Source organism: Heptranchias perlo, chromosome 20, assembly GCF_035084215.1.
Source record: "Heptranchias perlo isolate sHepPer1 chromosome 20, sHepPer1.hap1, whole genome shotgun sequence".
In the NCBI taxonomy this organism is placed as follows: domain Eukaryota; kingdom Metazoa; phylum Chordata; class Chondrichthyes; order Hexanchiformes; family Hexanchidae; genus Heptranchias; species Heptranchias perlo.
This window is the reverse complement of record NC_090344.1, coordinates 34553565-34576093: the sequence shown is the minus strand read 5'-3', so window position 1 is coordinate 34576093 and position 22529 is coordinate 34553565. Positions and strand designations below refer to the sequence as shown.

At 51.3% G+C, this 22529-nt stretch overlaps 1 protein-coding gene across 3 annotated transcripts in view; it reads right to left on the bottom strand.

Moving 5' to 3' along the window:
- Positions 1-1554: 1554 nt before the first annotated feature.
- The window catches only part of LOC137335691 (adhesion G protein-coupled receptor A2-like), a 283681-nt gene continuing 262706 nt past the window's right edge, over positions 1555-22529 (bottom strand). For all 3 annotated transcript variants that reach the window (XM_068000989.1, XM_068000990.1, XM_068000991.1), the window contains 6 exons: positions 21659-21867; positions 16825-16952; positions 15310-15433; positions 10258-10403; positions 8118-8207; positions 1555-5490 (listed from right to left, as the gene is read on the bottom strand). In XM_068000989.1, coding sequence (XP_067857090.1) covers positions 4341-5490; positions 8118-8207; positions 10258-10403; positions 15310-15433; positions 16825-16952; positions 21659-21867 — 1847 coding nt within the window. In that variant the 3' untranslated portion in view covers positions 1555-4340. The remainder of the gene's footprint in view (positions 5491-8117; positions 8208-10257; positions 10404-15309; positions 15434-16824; positions 16953-21658; positions 21868-22529) is intronic.

Sequence of the window (22529 nt, the reverse complement as noted above, 5' to 3'; positions counted from 1 at the left end):
GACTGGGTTCTCGTCAATAACAGGGGGCTGGTCAATGACTGGGTGTTGGTCAATGACTGGGTGCTGGTCAATAACAGGGTGCTGGTCAATGACTGGGTTCTCGTCAATAACAGGGGGCTGGTCAATGACTGGGTGCTGGTTAATGACTGGGTGTTGGTCAATGACTGGGTGCTGGTCAACAGAAGGGTGTTGGTCAATGACTGGGTGCTGGTCAATGACTGGGTGTTGGTCAATGACTGGGTGCTGGTCAACAGAAGGGTGTTGGTCAATGACTGGGTGCTGGTCAACAGAAGGATGTTGGTCAATGACTGGGTGCTGGTCAATGACTGGGTGCTGGTCAACAGAAGGGTGTTGGTCAATGACTGGGTGTTGGTAAATGAATGGGTGCTGGTCAATGACTGGGTGCTGGTTAATGACTGGGTGCTGGTTAATGACTGGTGCAGGTCAATGACTGGGTGCTGGACAATCACAGGGTGCTGGTCAATGACTGGGTGTTGGTCAATGACTGGGTGCTGGACAATCACAGGGTGCTGGTCAATGACTGGGTGCTGGTCAACAGAAGGGTGTTGGTCAATGACTGGGTGCTGGTCAATGACTGGGTGTTGGTCAATGACTGGGTGCTGGACAATCACAGGTTGCTGGTCAATGACTGGGTGCTGGTTAATGACTGGTGCAGGTCAATGACTGGGTGCTGGACAATCACAGGGTGCTGGTCAATGACTGGGGGCTGGTTAATGACTGGTGCAGGTCAACAGAAGGTTGTTGGTTAACAATTGGGTGGGTTAAGAGGGGCTGCTATAAAATGGCAGGATGCTGGCCACCAGAGGTATGCTGACCAATAAGAGAGAGCTGGTTCATGGTGGCCCACAGGGGAGAGCTGGTTCATGGTGGCCCACAGGGGAGAGCTGGTTCATGGTGGCCCACAGGGGAGAGCTGGTTCATGGTGGCCCACAGGGGAGAGCTGGTTCATGGTGGCCCACAGGGAAGAGCTGGTTCATGGTGGCCCACAGGGGAGAGCTGGTTCATGGTGGCCCACAGGGGAGAGCTGGTTCATGGTGGCCCACAGGGGAGAGCTGGTTCATGGTGACCCACAGCGGAGAGCTGGTTCATGGTGGCCCACAGGGGAGCGCTGGTTCATGGTGACCCACAGGGGAGAGCTGGTTCATGGTGACCCACAGGGGAGAGCTGGTTCATGGTGGCCCACAGGGGAGAGCTGGTTCATGGTGGCCCACAGGGGAGAGCTGGTTCATGGTGACCCACAGCGGAGAGCTGGTTCATGGTGGCCCACAGGGGAGCGCTGGTTCATGGTGACCCACAGGGGAGAGCTGGTTCATGGTGACCCACAGGGGAGAGCTGGTTCATGGTGGCCCACAGGGGAGAGCTGGTTCATGGTGGCCCACAGGGGAGAGCTGGTTCATGGTGGCCCACAGGGGAGAGCTGGTTCATGGTGGCCCACAGGGGAGAGCTGGTTCATGGTGGCCCACAGGGAAGAGCTGGTTCATGGTGGCCCACAGGGGAGAGCTGGTTCATGGTGGCCCACAGGGGAGAGCTGGTTCATGGTGGCCCACAGGGGAGAGCTGGTTCATGGTGACCCACAGCGGAGAGCTGGTTCATGGTGGCCCACAGGGGAGCGCTGGTTCATGGTGACCCACAGGGGAGAGCTGGTTCATGGTGACCCACAGGGGAGAGCTGGTTCATGGTGGCCCACAGGGGAGAGCTGGTTCATGGTGGCCCACAGGGGAGAGCTGGTTCATGGTGATCCACAGGGGAGAGCTGGTTCATGGTGACCCACAGGACAGAGCTGGTTCATGGTGACCCACAGGGGAGAGCTGGTTCATGGTGGCCCACAGGGGAGAGCTGGTTCATGGTGGCCCACAGGGGAGAGCTGGTTCATGGTGGCCCACAGGGGAGAGCTGGTTCATGGAGGCCCACAGGAGAGAGCTGGTTCATGATGGCCCACAGGAGAGAGCTGGTTCATGGTGGCCCACAGGGGAGAGCTGGTTCATGATGGCCCACAGGGGAGAGCTGGTTCATGGTGACCCACAGGGGAGAGCTGGTTTATGGTGGCCCACAGGGGAGAGCTGGTTCATGGTGGCCCACAGGGGAGAGCTGGTTCATGGTGACCCACAGGGGAGAGCTGGTTCATGATGGCCCACAGGAGGGTTTGTATCCAATTCTCCACTCCTTATGGGTAGGGACTTAGCACAGTCCCACAGTACTGCAGCTGAGATAGGGGATTCAGCGGTGTTGGGTGTTGGAAGACGTACCCCATCATCCCCAGTGCCCGCGCTCCACCAATGCCCCAACACAAAAAAAAATCTGAAAACAAAATCAATAAATGCCAAGGTTAACTAATGGGCTCCAGTCTGGACCAGCAATGGAAGGTGTGGCTCGTCAGTGACACACACTTGCCTCGCCCCTTAGGGATCTCGTGGGCCATTCATATTTCAGCACCAGTCGGCTGCTGATTGATGCCGGTTCATTCCTGGCGTCTGGAATCCCGCAGAATTGCCGACCTGGGGCGGCTCCCTGGCACTAAATCACTGGACCGCTATAAAGAGCGTCCAGATACCGTGCCAAGGATCAGGGATCTCCTCGGATCGCAGGGAGCGAGGAGACCCTCAATAAATAACGAGAGCAGCGACTGATTTGGGAGTGTGTCGGTGAAACGCGTTGCCTTTCACTGAAGCCAGCCCGTGGCCAACACATGGGTGCTGGGGTCCTAATTCAGAGCATCGTCTCGATGTTACGGACCCCCACTCCGATACTGAAACTCAACGCTGCGACTACAGCACAACAAGGTGGCTCCTTACACAGAGCAACAGAGCGGAAGGCAGCAGTCATCTGTGGGGGGACAGAGAGACACTGTGTGCAGGAGCTGTACATCTCCCATGGGAGACAGAGCTGGGAGGCCACCAGCAGAGGTACCATGAACTTACAAGGGTGGGATGGGCAGAGGCCTGGGGGTGAGGTGTCCCACCATGATTCGGGCCTGGGGCAGGGTGCAGTACTCACAGAGGGAATAAGGAACTGCTTAAAACAAGAGTCTAAAGTGCACCAAATGGGCATGGATTGCCTTACTGCAAACGTGTGCTGGACCTCAGCTGTTTCAGGGCATTGCAGTTGGGAGCAAGAAAAGTAATTCCGGCTCTCAGGGACGTCGTTTACACGGAGTGTTCACAGAACTGGCGTTCGTTTCTCTGCATCGAGTCCACAGCACAATGACAGGCCATTCGGCCCAACTGGTCCGTGCCGGTGTTTATGCTCCACACGAGCCTCCTCCCCACCCCTGCTTCGTCTCACCCCGTCAGGATACCCTTCCAGGAACAGAGAGAACGTTGGAGGTAATCGTATCTGTCCGTGCTCCCCTCGCTTTCCGGGAGAGCACATCGGAAATTGGGAACGCCCGGAAAGTCGCGGGCGGTGCGCTCCCGAATTTCCAAAGTCGAGAAGGCCACTGTTAAAGTTACCCTCTTTGAGGGGACCGATTTAAAAGTGATTAAAACTGATCCAAATTACTCACTGGCTGATGCGAAGGGTTCAAATCCCAGCGGACGTACGTCACAATGAGGAAGTTAGGGGTAAAGAAGGGATGATGGCGGGGGGGGGGGGGGGGGGCTTTGGGAGGAACCTTTTCGCCCCAAGGGTAATCGAGTCGTGGACGGACGTTGAATGTAAATGGGTCGAAGAGACAATTCGATGTGTTTCTGGAGAGAGATGGGGAAAAACCTGACACTTTCTTTCAATTGGGTACCCGAGGGGCTACTAGAAGGCAAACGACAGAGGAACCTGAGGATTTGAGGGTCAGCCACACTGTCAGGGCCCCATAAGATGATATTAAATCCGTTCCTCCCCCCTCCCCACCTCCAAAAACAGCACATAAAGCCCCAATTCCAGTCCAGTACTTTTACAACACACCTTCCACAGCCTCTGAAGAAATAAACGCTGAGGGAAGAACACCTCTTGATCAGCCATATTGCTCAGATCCAGCTTTCAATGGACTTCAATCTCACCCAAGTCATAGTTTGGGCTGCTCAGATACTCAAGACGCCGACTCAGCATTTGTCTTCCTTTACAGTGAATTTATATAACATATATATATATATATATATATATAAAAGATATAAAGTGATTGTGAAAGATAACCAGAGCAAGTAGGCCCCAAGCCTTGGCAGGCCCCTCACCGTAGTTTCTGGCTGGGTATAAATAAGGAGTCAGCTTCAGAAGCGACTCGTGCTGCTGCATTGTTTACTTGTCAGTAAGACGTGCTTTGCTCCAGAATGAGAGCCTTGCTTTGGTTCATAATGGGTTTGGGAACATCTCTCTGGTGTAGCAATGAACTACACGGTAGTTTCACTCTTCCACAGGCTGCTGTTTATACAGGGGCTCCCGTCACTGCCGAAGAGGCTGATATCATACTTGCTTCCCTTCAGCGCGCCGTTTTGGTTGGTTGTGTTCAACGGGTACGACCTCCGATTGACCGCTTTCTCGAAGGGATTCGGCTGCTTCAGGCTGTCCCTGCTGACGCTGCATTGCAGCGCCCTGCTCCCCGAGGGGCACCCCCCGTGAGGCTGGCTGCTGGTGTCGCTCCCCTCCGAGGGGCTGACGCTGGCCTCCCGCTGGCCCCCTGGCCCGCCGTTGCTTAGCTGGCTGGCCCGGCTGCTCGGGCAGCTCTCCGGCTGGCTGCTGCCGTTCTCGCTGGAGGCCGGCTCGGAGGCCGCCCCCCTCAGGGCTTTTAACCGGTGGTGCTTGCCGTCCCGGTGCGGCTTAGTCCTGGTTCTGTGGTCGCGGCCGCCTGGCGGGGCCGGCGCGCTGTCTCCGAACGGGCGGGCCTCTTCGCCCCGGGCGCTCTCGTTGCCGGGCGCCGCCTCGGAGACGACGCAGTCCCCTTGCTTGAAGGCCGCCTGGAGGTTGGTCATCTTGCACTGACCTCCGACCCCCGAGCGGGCGCCGCCGAGCGACGGCGACCTGTCGGGACGAGCCGCCTCGGGGCCCGGCCCAGGCCGGCAGCCGGAGCAGGGCAGCCGCAGCCCGCAGACGTCCTGGCGCCTGAGGCAGTGGTGGACGAGCACCAGCAGGCCCAGGCCCAGCCCCGCCACCCCGTGCAGGCAGCTGAAGGAGACGGCCAGCCCCCGGCCCTGCGAGACGGAGAGGGCGCCGGAGGCCCACAGGGCCACGAAAAGGAGCTGGGTGGACACCAGTGCCCACAGCTGCGCCGCCAAGGAGTGCTCGTTCTCGCCGGGCGGCGGCGGCGGCGGGGGGCTCCCGGGGGCCGAGGCGTAGGAGGCCGAGCCCGAGTCCGACGGGTGGGTGTCGTCGACCCCCGGCTGCTTCTCCCCCTCCGCCGGCGACCCCTGACCTTCGCCCTTGCCCCGCGGGGAGCACCGCAGGTGCAGGGCAGCGCACAGGAAGTAGATCCAGCTGACGAGCACCGTGAATCCTGCTGGCACGTAGAAGGCCCCCAGGCTGGGCTTCCAGGCCAGCCAGCAGCTTGGGAGAGGAAGGAGAAAGAAGAAAAAAAAAACAACAGTTAAGTCGCTCGTTTTGCGATCTGATTCCACCGTAAGTATAAATGCAAGTTGTTGCTATCGTTGGTACGTTCAAGCTAGGAGCTCGCAGCACCCTGGGCTTTATAAAAAGAGGCATAGAGCACAAAAGCAAGGAAGTTATGCTAAACCTTTATCAAACACTGGTTGGGCCCCAGCTGGAGTATTGTGTCCAATTCTGGGCACCGCACTTTAGGAAAGATTTCAAAGGCCTTAGAGAGGGCGCAGAAGAGATTTAGTGCTACCACTGCAGGGGAGGAGGATATACTCCCCTCAACATACTTTTTTTAGCATGGGTTGTGTACCCCGCCCCCTCCTCTCCAAATCCCAGATAGGCCCCTACTGTCCCCCCTCCCCTCCCCCCCCCCACCGGCACTAACTCTGTTCACCTTGACTGCACTGACAGAATCTTACAGCACAGAAAGAGGGCATTCGGCCCATCGTGCCTGTGCCGGCTCTTTGAAAGAGCTATCCAATTAGACCCACACCCCTGCTCTTTCCCCATTGCCCTGCAATTTTTTTCCCTTCAAGTATTTCTCCAATTCCCTTTTGAAAGTTACTACTGAATCTGCTTCCACCGCCCTTTCAGGCAGTGAATTCCAGATCATTACAACTCGCTGTGTAAAAAAATGTCTCCTCCTCTCCCCCTCTGGTTCTTTTGCCAATTACCTTAAATCTGTGTCCTCTGGTTACCGACCCTCCTGCCACTGGAAACAGTTTCTCCTTATTTAATCGATCAAAAGTTAAAAACAGTGGATGTCCAAAGGGACCTAGGGGTTCAGGTACATCGATCATTGAAGTGTCATGAACAGGTGCAGAAAATAATCAATAAGGCTAATGGAATGCTGGCCTTTATATCGAGAGGACTGGAGTACAAGGGGGCAGAAGTTATGCTGCAGCTATACAAAACCCTGGTTAGACCGCACCTGGAGTACTGTGAGCAGTTCTGGGCACCGCACCTTCGGAAAGACATATTGGCCTTGGAGGGAGTGCAGCGTAGGTTTACTAGAATGATACCCGGACTTCAAGGGTTAAGTTACGAGGAGAGATTACACAAATTGGGGTTGTATTCTCTCGAGTTTCGAAGGTTAAGGGATGATCTGATCGAAGTTTATAAGATATTAAGGGGAACAGATAGGGTGGATAGAAAGAAACTATTTCCGCTAGCTGGGGATTCTAGGAGTAGGGGGCACAGTTTAAACATTAGAGCCAGACCTTTCAGGAGTGAGATTAGAAAACATTTCTACACACAAAGGGTGGTAGAAGTTTGGAACTCTCTTCCGCAAACGGCAATTGATACTAGCTCAATTGCTAATTTTAAATCTGAGATAGATAGCTTTTTGCCAACCAAAGGTATTAGGGGATATGGGCCAAAGGCAGGTATATGGAGTTAGATCACAGATCAGCCATGATCTTATCAAATGGCGGAGCAGGCACGAGGGGCTGAATGGCCTACTCCTGTTCCTATGTTCCTATTAAATCTCCCCTTAACTTTCTCTGCTCTAAGGAGAACAATCCCAGCTTCTCCAGTTTATCCACGTAACTGAAATCCCTCATCCCTGGTACAATTCTAGTGAATCTCTTCTGCACACTCTCTAAGGCCTTCACATCCTTCCTAAAGTGTGGTGTCCAGAATTGGACACAATACTCCAGCTGAGGCCTAACCAGTGTTTTATAAAGGTTTAGCATAACTTCCTTGCTTTTGTACTCTACGCCTCTGTTAATAAAGCCCAGGATGCCACATGGTCCTGGTTTCAACATACCAACAACAACAACAACTTGCATTTATATAGCGTCTTTCATGTAGTGAAACGTCCCAAGGCGCTTCACAGGAGCGATTATCAAACAAAATTTGATACCGAGCCACATAAGGAGATATTAGGACAGGTGATCAAGAACTGGTCAAAGAGGTCGGTTTTAAGGAGCGTCTTGAAGGAGGAGAGAGAGGCGGAGAGGTTTAGGGAGGGAATTCCAGAGCTTAGGGCCTAGGCAGCTGAAGGCACGGCCGCCAATGGTGGAGCGATGAAAATTGGGGATGCGCAAGAGGCCAGAATTGGAGGAGCGCAGAGATCTCGGAGGGTGGAAGGGCTGGAGGTGCTTACAGTGATAGGGAGGGGGGCGAGGCCACGGAGGGATTTGAAACCAAATTTGAGAATTTTAAAATCGAGGCGTTCCCGGACCGGGAGCCAATGTAGGTCAGCGAGCACAGTGGGTGATGGGTGAACGGGACTTGGTGCGAGTCAGGATACGGGGCAGCAGAGTTTTGGATGAACTCAAGTTTACGGAGGGTGGAAGATTGGAGACTGCCCAGGAGAGAATTGGAATAGTCCAGTCTGGAGGTGACAAAGACCATCTACATTTGGGATATATCAGTCTACGATTAAAGCATTGGTCTTGGGATAATCAAAAGCCAATAAAGATTTATCGTGTCATGAATAGTCTGATGCACTGGAAGAAAAGAGAGGACGAATTAGCATTTATAAAACACCTCTCATTGTGCGGGCAAAACCCGACTGGGAATGGAACTGAGCAAACACAGTAATGGATGATGTTCCTTGAACGGATACTCACTATGGGCTGTAGTCGCTGTAATTGTGCAGATTGACCGCAGCGGTGATCCCGCATATAATTAGAGGGATGCCTCCAGCAATTAGATAGAACCTGCGCAGAAAAAGATAACACATTCATGATGTGGGATGAGCTCGGCCAAACGGTGCACAAGTGACAGGACATGAACGCACAACACCGCCAAGGCCCAACAAGAGAGAGAGAAGGCAAGATAAATCAGGAGGTCGCAATTAGACGAAACTCGAGTTTTAAACACCTGAACGTTGCAGGTAGAGGGAAAAACTGAGGGATGTGAGGGGTACCACAGTGTTTGAGGTGATGAGAAAGACTAAGTTATAGTTGGATATGGTGTGTGAGTCTTTATTTCAATACAGTTGGGATGTAGAGAAGAGTGTGGTTTAATGGCATAATTGAAGCTTAAGCAGTTAATGAGAGGTTAATTCAGAGAATCACTGATTAAAGTAATAAGATACAGGAAGATTGCAATGGAGGGAGAGACATTGGGAGCTAGAGAGAGACACTGGGAGCTAGAGAGAGACACTGGGAGCTAGAGAGAGACACTGGGAGCTGGAGAGAGACACTGGGAGCTGGAGAGAGACACTGGGAGCTGGAGAGAGACACTGGGGGCTAGAGGGAGAGACATTGGGAGCTAGAGAGAGACACTGGGAGCTAGAGAGAGACACTGGGAGCTAGAGAGAGACACTGGGAGCTGGAGAGAGACACTGGGGGCTAGAGGGAGAGACATTGGGGGCTAGAGAGAGGCACTGGGAGCTAGAGAGAGACACTGGGAGCTGGAGAGAGACACTGGGGGCTAGAGAGAGGCACTGGGAGCTAGAGAGAGACACTGGGAGCTGGAGAGAGACACTGGGGGCTAGAGGGAGAGACATTGGGGCTAGAGGGAGAGACATTGGGAGCTAGTGGGAGAGACATTGGGAGCTAGTGGGAGAGACATTGGGAGCTAGTGGGAGAGACATTGGGAGCCAGAGGGAGAGACACTGGGAGCCAGAGGGAAAGACACTGGGAGCCATAGGGAAAGACACTGGGATCCAGAGGGAAAGACACTGGGAGCCAGAGGAAGAGGCACTGGCAGCCAGAGGGAGAGACACTGGGAGCTACAGGGAGAGACACTGGGAGCTACAGGGAGAGACACTGGGAGCGAGAGAGACACTGGGAGCCAGAGGGAGAGACACAGGAAGCTGGAGGGAGAGACATTAGAAGCGAGAGGGAGAGACACTGGGAGCAAGAGAAAGAAACACTGGCTGCTAGAGGGAGAGACATTGGGAGCGAGAGAGACACTGGGAGCTAGAGGGAGAGACATTGGGAGCTAGAGGGAGAGACATTGGGAGCTAGAGGGAGAGACACTGGGAGCCAGAGGGAAAGACACTGGGAACCAGAGGGAGAGGCACTGGGAGCCAGAGGGAGAGACATTGGGAGATACAGGGAGAGACACTGAGAGCTAAAGGGAGAGACACTGGGAGCCAGAGGGAGAGACATTGGGAGCCAGAGGGAGAGACACTGGGAGCCAGAGGGAGAGACATTGGGAGCCAGAGGTGGGACAGAAAAAGACTGCCTACGACCCGCTTTCTCTTGCAATCTATCCAGAAATATGGGAGTCTTTGAAGAATTGAAAGAAACTAGATCTCCATGGTCCCATTGACGGGCAGGAGGAGGTGGAGATGCACTGATTCAGCCATAGCACTGCGTGAGGGCTGGACAATGTGGTCACTGAGGGTGTCCAATCTGGAAAAATGTGACAAATGCACAGTGGGATCGGACGAAGATCGGAGAAGGAACCAAGTGGAAGCGAGGCCAGAAACTAAGTTAATGGAAAAAGAGTCAGAGGATCAGCCTTCGACAGCACAGAGAGGGCGATTTGAGAACAAAGTTGCTAGCCCTGGCCTCTTTATTAAGCCTCAACAGTTCTATGGAAGGACATGACGATATTTCACGTTGCCAGGGGGCTCATGACCAACAAAATAGGGAAGTTGCACGGATTCTCTTCCTTCTACAGCTTTGGTCAGTATTCATAAAATGATTTGGAAATACCCGAAACCATCAGTTTTAAGGTCCATGACTTCAAAAGGAAATGTTTTGGTGCAAAGTTTACAATCGCCTGTAACCCCCACCCCATCCCCCGCTGTACCTGAGCATTGGCCTCTGGGCAGGAGGAGGCAGCTCCACCTCCTGTTGACGCTGCACCTTCTGCGTCGCTTCCTTATAAATGACCCTCGCCGACACCCCGATCCAGAGGAGGGTGGACAGGGACGAATAATGTAGAACAATTCCGATCTGGGAAGAGAAGGTGAATCGGATTACCGCAGGTTAACCGGCACACTTTGAAACCCGGAGTTAGGCACGGCAGGACGACGGCAGCAAAGAACGTCACCCCTCTCAGATGGAGCACAGAGGAAGGGCTCTTCCATCCAAACATGGTGCAAATCGTAGAATGGATACAGCACGGAAGGAGGCCATTCGGCCCATCGAGTCCGCGCCGGCTCTATGCAAGAGCAATCCAGCTAGTCCCACTCCCCCGGCCTATCCCCGTAGTCCTGCAAATTTTTTCCTTTCAAGTACTTATCCAGTTCCCTTTTGAAGGCCATGATTGAATCTGCCTCCACCGCCCCCTCGGGCAGTGCATTCCAGATCACAACCACCCGCTGCGTAAAAAAGTTTTTCCTCATGTCACCTTTGGTTCTCTTGCCAATCACCTTAAATTTATGTCCTCTGGTCCTTGACCCTTCCGCCCATGGGAACAGTTTCTCTCTATCTACTCTGTCTAGACCTTTCATGATTTTGAATACCTCTATCAAATCTCCTCTCAACCTTCTCTACTTTAAGGAGGACAAGCCCAGCTTCTCCAGTCTATCCACGTAACTAAAGTTTGAGGTTAGGATCAGATCAGCCATGATCTTATTGAATGGTGGAGCAGGCTCGAAGGGCCGATTGGCCTACTCCTGCTCCTATTTCTTATGTTCTTATGTAAAGTCCCTCATTCCTGGAATCATTCCAGTAAATCTTTTCTGCACCCTCTCTAAGGCCTTCACATCTTTCCTAAGTGTGCTGCCCAGAACTGAACACAATACTCCAGTTGTGGCCGAACCAGTGTTATATAAAGGTTCATCATAACCTCCTTGGTTTTGCACTCTAGGCCTCTATTTATAAAGCCCAGGATCCCGTTTGCTTTTTTAACCGCTTTCTCAACTTTCCCTGCCACCTTCAACGATTTGTGCACATATACCCCCAGATCTCTCTGTTCCTGCACCCCTTGTACCATTTACTTTATGTTGCCTCTCCTCGTTCTTCCAATCAAAATGTATCACTTCACACTTTTCTGCGTTAAATTTCACCTGCCACGTGTCCGCCTATTCCACCAGCCTGTCTATATCCTCTTGAAGTCTAACACTATCCTCCTCACTATTCACTACACTTCCAAGTTTTGTGTCATCTGCAAATTTTGAAATGCCAGACTTCCTTCTTCAGCTGGCCGACAATCTGAAGGGTTACTTCAATTCCAAGCTCGACTTTCTCACCTAGGCCTTGGCAAGCAGTGGCTAATTTGCACTGCGTTCTACAGGACCTCTCAACATGGCTTCACCGAGCCACCTGCAGCTGCCCCAGCTTAGCTTCACTTTAATTGGATCCATTGAACCACCAGCGGCAAGTCCCAACCCAATTCTATTCGATGGCCAAAGCAGGTTTCACGGTGAGTCTACCCAAAGGCAGGTCTCAACCTGGCATCATTGAAGTGCTCAAGGCAGGTCTCAACCTGGCATCATTGAAGTGCCCAAGGCAGGTCTCAGCCTGGCATCATTGAAATGTCCAAGGCAGGTCTCAACCTGGCATCATTGAAGTGCCCAAGGCAGGTCTCAGCCTGGCACATTGAAGTGCCCAAGGCAGGTCTCAGCCTGGCACATTGAAGTGTCCAAGGCAGGTCTCAGCCTGGCACATTGAAGTGTCCAAGGCAGGTCTCAGCCTGGCATCATTGAAGTGCCCAAGGCAGGTCTCAGCCTGGCAACATTGAAGTGCCCAAGGCAGGTCTTAATCTGGCATCATTGAAGTGCCCAAGGCAGGTCTCAACCTGGCATCATTGAAGTGTCCAAGGCAGGTCTCAGCCTGGCATCAGTGAAGTGCCCAAGGCAGGTCTCAACCTGGCATCATTGAAGTGCCCAAGGCAGGTCTCAGCCTGGCACATTGAAGTGTCCAAGGCAGGTCTCAGCCTGGCATCAGTGAAGTGCCCAAGGCAGGTCTCAACCTGGCATCATTGAAGTGCCCAAGGCAGGTCTCAGCCTGGCACACTGAAGTGTTCAAGGCAGGTCTCAGCCTGGCACATTGAAGTGTCCAAGGCAGGTCTCAACCTGGCATCATTGAAATGCCCAATGTCTCAACCTGGCATCATTGAAATGCCCAATGTCTCAACCTGGCATCATTAAAGTGCCCAATGCAGGTCTCAGCCTGGCATCATTGAAGTGCCCAAGGCAGGTCTCAACCTGGCATCATTGAAATGCCCAATGTCTCAACCTGGCATCATTAAAGTGCCCATTGCAGGTCTCAGCCTGGCATCATTGAAGTGCCCAAGGCAGGTCTCAGCCTGGCATCATTGAAGTGCCCAAGGCAGGTCTCAGCCTGGCATCACTGAAGTACCCAAGGCAGGTCTCAGCCTGGCATCACTGAAGTACCCAAGGCAGGTCTCAGCCTGGCATCATTGAAGTGCCCAAGGCAGGTCTCAGCCTGGCATCATTGAAGTGCCCAAGGCAGGTCTCAGCCTGGCATCACTGAAGTACCCAAGGCAGATCTCAGCCTGGCATCACTGAAGTACCCAAGGCAGGTCTCAGCCTGGCATCACTGAAGTACCCAAGGCAGGTCTCAGCCTGGCATCACTGAAGTGTCCAAGGCAGGTCTCAGCCTGGCATCATTGAAGTGTCCAAGGCAGGTCTCAGCCTGGCATCACTGAAGTACCCAAGGCAGGTCTCAGCCTGGCATCACTGAAGTGTCCAAGGCAGGTCTCAGCCTGGCATCATTGAAGTGTCCAAGGCAGGTCTCAGCCTGGCATCACTGAAGTACCCAAGGCAGGTCTCAGCCTGGCATCATTGCAGTGCCCAAGGCAGGTCTCAGCCTGGCATCACTGAAGTACCCAAGGCAGATCTCAGCCTGGCATCACTGAAGTACCCAAGGCAGGTCTCAGCCTGGCATCACTGAAGTACCCAAGGCAGGTCTCAGCCTGGCATCACTGAAGTGTCCAAGGCAGGTCTCAGCCTGGCATCATTGAAGTGTCCAAGGCAGGTATCAGCCTGGCATCACTGAAGTACCCAAGGCAGGTCTCAGCCTGGCATCATTGCAGTGCCCAAGGCAGGTCTCAGCCTGGCATCATTGCAGTGCCCAAGGCAGGTCTCAGCCTGGCATCACTGAAGTACCCAAGGCAGATCTCAGCCTGGCATCACTGAAGTACCCAAGGCAGGTCTCAGCCTGGCATCACTGAAGTACCCAAGGCAGGTCTCAGCCTGGCATCACTGAAGTGTCCAAGGCAGGTCTCAGCCTGGCATCATTGAAGTGTCCAAGGCAGGTCTCAGCCTGGCATCACTGAAGTACCCAAGGCAGGTCTCAGCCTGGCATCATTGCAGTGCCCAAGGCAGGTCTCAGCCTGGCATCATTGCAGTGCCCAAGGCAGGTCTCAGCCTGGCATCATTGCAGTGCCCAAGGCAGGTCTCAGCCTGGCATCATTGCAGTGCCCAAGGCAGGTCTCAAATAAATTCCCTAAAGGCCTTTCCCAGTACCAAACTACAAAGCCTCTTGTTATTTAAAACACTTACTGCGCTTGTACTGTGAATGGACACTAAGTGCTCTAAATAAGTAAAACAGGCTCTGAGCCAGTGCAATCCTTTAGGGTTTCCTACTCCTGCTGCTAAGAAAAGTCGTATAGCTGCGATCCCTGGCCATTACCCAGCAACAGGCTTTAAACTGCTTAAGACGCGACTGCGTCTCTACTAAGATAACAAAAGCGCAGTAAACGCTTAATAAATGCAAACCCGGTTCCTGGGTCATGGCCAAGAATGCTGCAATAGGGGCTTTGCTCCGGAACAGAGGCAAGGATACGGCATTAGAGGCCTCAGGCCTGTCGAGGATACATAGGAGGCGCAGCTGGGAGGACTCAATCAGAGGTACGTATAAAAAATTTAAAGTGTGACGGACAGGTATGGAAATAATGTGACATGAGAGTGTTACAGAAAGTACATGCTACATTCACAGGAAGTGCATCCTATACCCGACTTTTAATATCTTATATATATATATATATATATATATATTTATATATTAGTGGGTCTCATCGTAAGTCGATGATAAACTGTTTTATAAGGATAGGATTGTTGTATCTTGTAATGTATTATTCTGCTGGTAAGGTTTCTCTTTAAGGCTGCAACGCCCAATTGTTGTTAAGTAAACAGAGGCTCAGACCGATCAAAGTTTAATTGTTGTCTGGTTAGGGAACTTTGCACGTTGGAATGCACCTGCCAGTTTCAGGCTGCGGCTCAGAAGTAGCCAGCATCTGTAACAGATGTAACATCTGGAGTGTGACGCGTACAATGTGATGCGCAGAGTGTGACATCTGTGTACAGCGATGTATCATTTCAGTACAGGTGTCAGCCATGGCTCAGTGGGTAGTGCTCTTACCTCTGAATCAGAAAGTCATGGGTTCAAGTCCCACTCCTGAGACATGAGCACTTAAATCCATGCTGACACTTCAGTGCAATACTGAGGGAGTGCTGCGTTGTCGGAGGTGCCGTCTCTTGGAAAAGACCTTCAAAGGAGGCTCTGTTTGCCCTCTCGGGTGGATGTAAAAGATCACCTGGCTGCTCCTTTGAAGAGCAGGGGAGTTCCCCCTGGTCTCCCGGTCAATATTTATCCCTCAACCAACATCACTGGAATGGATGATCTGGTCATTATCACATCGCTGCCGCGTTTCCTACATTACAGCAGTGACTACACTTCAAAAATACCTCATTGGCTGTAAATAAAGCCAGTTATTTGGGCTGTCCTGAGGATGTGAAAGGCACTGCATAAATGCAAGTCTTTCTTACTTTACATCGATAGTAAGAAAGCTAATTATTCCGCGACGCTGCGCTACAAAATAGCTCAGTTTGGTAAACGGTGCTGTGAAAATGTTCGGAAACCACAAACACAATTTGGGTTATATACTCACCACTTGACAGATCAGCCCATACTCCGTTCGGTTGATGCCCCCAGCGAACACAGCACAGGTCATAGAGATGTGGAACCAGAGGTTAAGCAACATGTGCCAGTTCTTCCTGGAAATACGGATCGTGCTGTAACAGGCAGGAAGGCGATATGGTATTAAATCAGACCTCAACAGCATCATATCTCTCAAGCACCTTTATTGAAGCCCCCAGCTCACCAACCAAAGCAATCAGTTTTTAAAATTCATTTTTAGGGTATGGGCGTCGCTGGCGAGGCCGGCATTTATTGCCCATCCCTAATTGCCCTTGAGAAGGTGGTGGTGAGCCGCCTTCTTGAACCGCTGCAGTCCGTGTGGTGAAGGTTCTCCCACAGTGCTGTTAGGAAGGGAGTTCCAGGATTTTGACCCAGCGACGATGAAGGAACGGCCGATATATTTCCAAGTCGGGATGGTGTGTGACTTGGAGGGGAACGTGCAGGTGGTGTTGTTCCCATGTGCCTGCTGCTCTTGTCCTTCTAGGTGGTAGAGGTCGCGGGTTTGGGAGGTGCTGTCGAAGAAGCCTTGGCGAGTTGCTGCAGTGCATCCTGTGGATGGTACACACTGCAGCCACGGTGCGCCGGTGGTGAAGGGAGTGAATGTTTAGGGTGGTGGATGGAATAGTGAGTCTCCTCCTGAGCTCACGCTCAGAGCCACACTCTCTGTGCACACTCGGCTCGCAAGGCAATGAAATCCGTTTGCAAGCTGGGGTGTTAATTTGCTGGAGCGCGAGAAAAAGCTGGGCCTTCATTTGTGTTTCCTTTCCGTTTTTATTAGTTTCACTCCGTGCCCAGGTCCCTTTTGTGCCTCGAGGGCAGAGAGATGGCCTGCTCCAATACTTCAACACAAGGGGCGGATGTTGAAGAACTGGTTCCCCCCCCACCAAAATGGTCCAACCTGGACTGCAGAAATGATCCACGACACATTTAGGGGGGGTCACTTCCCCTTTAATGCTCCTTACAATATCAAACTGTTGATCCCAGCACAATACGCTAGGAGGGCACCAAGTCCACAGGGGCGGCTGCCTTGAAGGACCTTTCCGAGAGACATGGGAAGGAGGGGGTGACCAGCGCCTGACCAAAATCGGCCTTTTGAGGCCCCGGTGCTGGACGCCAGGCCTCGAGCCTCTCCGGGATCCAGGAGAGACATCGTGGGCTACTGCGTTTCCTTCTGTGCCGAAAGTTTCCTAGAATTTTCCATTGGGGACGTGCTTCTGGGAATAAGAGGGTGCAACTGGGCAGCAGTCACTTGTACCAGATCCGACATAGGCCCAGTGCAGAACCAGAGAAGGATATGCTGATAGGGGGAGATGAAGTAGGGTGGGAGGAGGCTTGTGTGGAGCATAAACACTGGCATAGACCAGTTGGGCCGAATGGCCTTGTTTCTGTGCTGTAAATTCTACGTAACCCAGCTACATCCATTGTCTGTTCTGGCCCTTGATACACTGGCTATTATTTTCTTTAATAGGTGCGGTTGGTAACTTACTTGTGCTTCAGGATGTACGTAATGATGGCGGTGAAGAGGCAGAGTAAGAGGACAACAGTGCAGGTGTAGATAATGGGGTGCAGAACCTGCATGTTTTCATGGTCTGGGATAGGCTGGTTACTTATCTTCTGTAAAGAAAAACACAACGAAGTGATAAATTGCAGTGTGATCGCCTCTCATTCTTTTTAAAAAAATTTCATTCTCGGGATGTGGGCGTCGCTGGCAAGGCTGGCATTTATTGCCCATCACCAGTTGCCCCTTGAGAAGGTGGTGGTGAGCCGCCTTCTTGAACCGCTGCAGTCCGTGTGGTGAAGGCGCTCCCACAGTGCTGTTAGGTAGGGAGTGCCAGGATTTTGACCCAGCGATATCTGAACATAGGAACAGGAGGAGGCCATTCAGTCGCTCGAGCCTGTTCCGCCATTCACTTAGACCATGCCTGATCTGCATCCACCTTTGCTCCATATCACTTAATACCCTTGCCTAACAAAAATCTATCAATCTCAGTTCTGAAATTTTCAATTGACCCCCAGCCTCAGCAGCGTTTTGGGGAAGAGAGTTCCAGATTTCCACTCCCCTTTGTGTGAAGAAGTGCTTCCTGACATCACCCCTGAACAGCCTAGCTCTAATTTTAAGGTTATGCCCCCTTTGTTCTGGACTCCCCCCACCAGAGGAAATAGTTTCTCTCTATCTACCCTAGCAAATCCTTGAATCATCTTAAACACCTCAATTGGATCAACCCTTAATCTTCTATATTCAAAGAATGGCGATATATGTCCAGGTCGGGACGGTGTGTGTGACTTGGAGGTGATGCTGCTCCCCTGGCCTTCTAGGTGTTCAGGGTCACAGGTTTGGGAGGTTCTATCTCAGCACCTCAAAAACCGTGGGCCTCCTCAGACTTCCCTTCCTCCTACGATCAACGTTATCCCAAACTTGCGGTCACCTCGCTACTAATTCCTGACTTGCCTCCTCTTCCACCTCTTCCTGCCCTGTACTCTGAGCCTTAGCCCTTGGACCACATTACTCACAAGGGCAAATCAAAACTTTCTTGACCAAAAGTAGACAGGAGCCATCACCAGGCCGATGTTCAAAATGGCTGCCACCTCCAGTAGTTTTGATATCCTTGGTCCTATAACAAATTACTTGTTATACTTATTAAAATTAGAACTGCAGGGAGCTTTGATTTACTTGATGTTGGGCTTATTGTGTGGTCTGGAATCAGTGGGAACACAAGGAGAGACTGATAGGGTTAAATTGTCTGTAACTCCCATTACAAAAACACAGTGGTATGGGGGGGGGGGGGGAGGAGGGGTGAATTTGTCCTATCTGGCCTTGCACAGTGAGGTTAAAGTGTAGCCAATCATTTCCTTACTCCTTGCTTTGGATAATGATAATTAACAACAGTGATCACACTCTTAACAACAACAACTTGCATTTATATAGCGCCTTTAACATAGTAAAACATCCCAAGGCAGAACATTCTGAAGGGGAAGGGTGAACAGCCAGAGGCCGTGGTCCATATCGGTACCAAGGACATAGGGATGAGGTTCTGCAGGCAGATTTTACGGAGCCAGGAGAAAGATTCAAGAACAGGACCTCAAGGGCAGTAATCTCAGGATTACTCGTGGTGCCACGCGCTAGTGAGTATAGAAATAGGAGGGTAGAGCAGATGGATGTGTGGCTGGACGCATGGTATAGGAGGGAGGGCTTTAGATTCCTGGGGCATTGGGACCAGTTCTGGGAGAGGTGGGACCTGTACAAGCCAGATGGGTTGCATCTCAACAGAGCTGGGACCAACGTCCTCGCGGGGAGGTTCACTAGTGCTGTGGGGGAGGGTTTAAACTAATTTGGCAGGGGGATGTGCACCAGGATGCAGCATTAGAAAGGAGAAACAAGGTGCACAAAGGATTGGGAGAGACAGATAGAACTAGAGTAAGAAATAGTACAGTATTAAGTGGGGTCAGACTAAGAGAGAATACGAGAAGGTCTAAGATAGGCTTACAGTGCATGTGTGTAAACGCACGGAGCGTGGTAAATAAGGTTGGTGAGCTGCAGGCGCAAATAGCCACATGGGAATATGATGTCGTGGCGATAACGGAGACCTGGCTCAAAAAAGGGCAGGATTGGGTGCTAAATATTCCTGGATACAAGGTGTTCGGGAAAGATAGGGAAGGAAAGAAAGGAGAGCGTGTGGCAGTATTGATTAAGGAGAATGTTACAGAGCTGGAGAGAGAGGATGTCCTGGAGGGGTCAAGGACAGAATCTATTTGTTTAGAGTTAAGAAACAATTGAGGTGCCATTACACTACTGGGTGTATTCTATAGGCCACCAACTAGAGGGAAGGATATAAAGGAGCAAATTTGCAGGGAAATTACAGAGAGGTGCAAGAGCTATAGAATAGTGATAATGGGGGACTTCAATTATCCTAATGTAGACTGGGAGAGTAATAGTGTAAGGGGCAAAGAGGGGGAGGAATTTTTGAAGTGTGTTCGGCAGAACTTTCTTGATCAGTATGTTTCCTAACGAGGAAGGAGGATCTGGTTCTGGGGAATGAGGTGGGTCAAGTGGAGCAAGTGTCAGTAGGGGAACATTTAGGGAACAGTGATCATAATATCATAGGTTTAGATTAACTATGGAAAAGGGCAAGGAGCAATCTAGAGTAAAAAATACTTAATTGGAGGAGGCCAATTTCAGTGGGTTGAGAAGATATCTGGCCCGGGTAAATTGGAATCAAAGAATAGCAGGCAAAACTGTAATTGAACAATCATTCGGGTACAGTCGAGATACAATCCCATGAGGGGGAAAGGTGGGACAACCAAAGCCAGAGCTCCCTGGATGACGAAAGAGATAGAGTGTAAGATGAAGCAGAAAAAGGGGGCATATGACAGATGTCAGGTTGTTAATACAAGTGAGAACCAGGCTGAGTATAAAAAATACAGAGGAGAAGTAAAAAAGGAAATAAGAGGGGCAAAGAGGGAGCATGAGAATTGACTGGCGGCCAACATAAAAGGGAATCCAAAAGTGTTCTATAGGCGTAACAGAGAGGGTTGATGAGGGCAATGTGGTTGGTATTGTGTATATGGACTTTCAAAAGGCATTTGATAAGGTGCCACATAATAGACTTGAAACCCATGGAATAAAAGGGGGCAGTGGCAACATGGATACAGAATTGGCTAAGTGGCAGGAAACAGAGGGTCGTGGTGAACGGCTATTTTTCTGACTGGAGGGAGGTGTACAGTGGTGTTCCCCAGGATCAGTACTAGGACCGCTGCTTTTCTTGATATATATTAATGACTTGGACTTGGGTGTACAGGGCACAATTTCAAAATCTGCAGATGACACAAAACTTGGAAGTGTAGTAAACAGGGAGGAGGATAGTGATAGACTTCAAGAGGATATAGACAGGCTGGTGGAATGGGCGGATGTGTGGCAGATGAAATTTAACACTGAGAAGTGTGAGCATTTTGGTAGGAAGAACGAGGAGAGGCAGTATAAACTAAAGGGTACAATTCTAAAAGGGGGTACAGGAACAGAAAGGCCTGGGGGTGTATGTACACAGGTCGTTGAAGGTGGCAGGACTGATTGAGAAAGCGGTTAAAAAAGCATTCGGGATCCTGGGGTTTATAAATAGAGGCATAGAGCACAAATGCAAGGAAGTTATGTTGAACCTTTATAAAACACTTGTTCGGCCACAACTGGAGTATTCTGGGCACCGCACTTTAGGAAGGCCTTAGACAGGGTGTAGAAAGATTTACTAGAATGGTGCCAGGGATGAGGGACTTCAGTTACGTGGATAGACTGGAGAAGCTGGGGTTGTTCTCCTTAGAGCAGAGAAGGTTGAGAGGAGATTTGATCGAGGTATTCAAAATCATGAAGGGTCCAGATAAAGTAAATAAAGAGAAACTGTTCCCATTGGCGGAAGGGTCGAGAAGCAGAGGACACAGATTTAAGGTGATTGTCAAAAGAACCAAAGGCGACATGAGGAAAAACTTTTTTATGCAGTGAGTGGCTAGGATCTGGAATGTACTGCCTGAAAGGGTGGTGGAACCAAGGTCAAATGTGGCTTTCAAAAAGGAATTAGATAGGTACCCGAAGAAGAAAAATTTGCAGGGCTACGGGGAAAGAGCGGGGGAGTGGGACTAACTGGATTGCTCTTGCAGTGAGCCAGCGCAGGCTCGATGGGCCGGATGGCCTCCTTCCATGCCGTAAGCATTCTATGGTTCTATGAATGCGGTTCACAGGAGCGTTATCAAATAAAATTTGACGCCGAGCTACGTAAGAAGATATTAGGACAGGTGACCAAAAGCTTGGTTAAAGAGGGAGGTTTTAAGGATCGTCTTAAAGGAGGAGAGAGAGGCGGAGAGACGGAGAGGTTTAGGGAGGGAATTCCAGAGCTTAGGGTCTAGGCGGCTGAAGGCACGGCCGCCAATAGTGGGGCGATTAAAATCGGGGATGCACAAGAGGCCAGAATTGGAGGAGTGCAGAGATCTCGGAGGGTAATAGGGCTGGAGGAGGGTCACAGAGACAGGGAGGGGGCGAGACCATGGAAGGAATTGAACATGAGGATGAGAATTTTAAAATTGAGGCATTGCCGGACCGGGAGTCAATGTAGGTCAGCGAGCACAGGGGGTGATGGGAGAACGGGACTTGGTGCGAGTTAGGATACGGACATTCCCAATTATCTGGCCGCTGATCTCAGGCAGGATCCCAATATTTAAACAAGGAAGCGCACCTCAGTGATCTCTCTGAGCGGCTATTGTAAAGCACTTTCCTCTAGCTTTGTGCCAACTTGCATTTGCTTACTTGCATGCTCACCAAACTCCCATCAGCGACTCACCTTGAGCACGGCGATATTACTGAACCGGTGGCACCGCATGGTGGTGATGTTAACCTTGGCGTGCGCGATTTGGCATCCGTCCGCCTGCCAGCCTCCGAAGCCATCGAGGAGGTCAAAGTTCCAGAGGGCCGCCACCTCGCCTTCGCCCGACTGCCAGTGACGCAGGGCGACAATGATGGGATCGCTGACGTCGTTCACACCACAACCATCTGAGCAGCACCAACACAGAGACAACAGAACTGAAACCGTCCTCCCACAGCTTGCTCACAAAATCACCAACACCCTGACCCTAACCTCTTACCTTTGATGGCTCCATCTTGTCCATCTGCCCACACTCTTGGCCTCAACTGAACCTCCCACATCTCCTCCTTCACTAAACTTCCTTCCACAGAAGCTCAAACACTTCTTTACCCCTTAACCGCTCTTAACTTAGTGTCAGCCGTGGCTCAGTGGGTCGCACTCTCACCTCTGAGTCATGAAAGTTGAGAGTTCTAAATCCTGCTCCAGACACTTGCGTGCATAATCCAGGCTGACAGTCCCACTGCCAACACCGAGGGAGTGCTGCACTGTTGGTGGTACCGTCTTTCAGATGAGATGTTAAACCGAGGCCCCATCTGCCCTCTCGGGTGGATGTAAAAGATCCCACGGTATTATTGGGAGCAGGGGAGTTCTCCCCAGTGTCTTGGCCAATATTTATCCCTCAACCATTATCAAATTGCTGATTGTGGGATCTTGCTGTGCGCAAATTGGCTTCTGCGTTTCCTACATTACAACAGTGACCACACTTTTAAACAAGTACTTTGTTTATTGGGGAGTATTTTGAGACGCCTTGAGGACATGAAAGGTCCTATATAAACACAAGCTCTTTCTA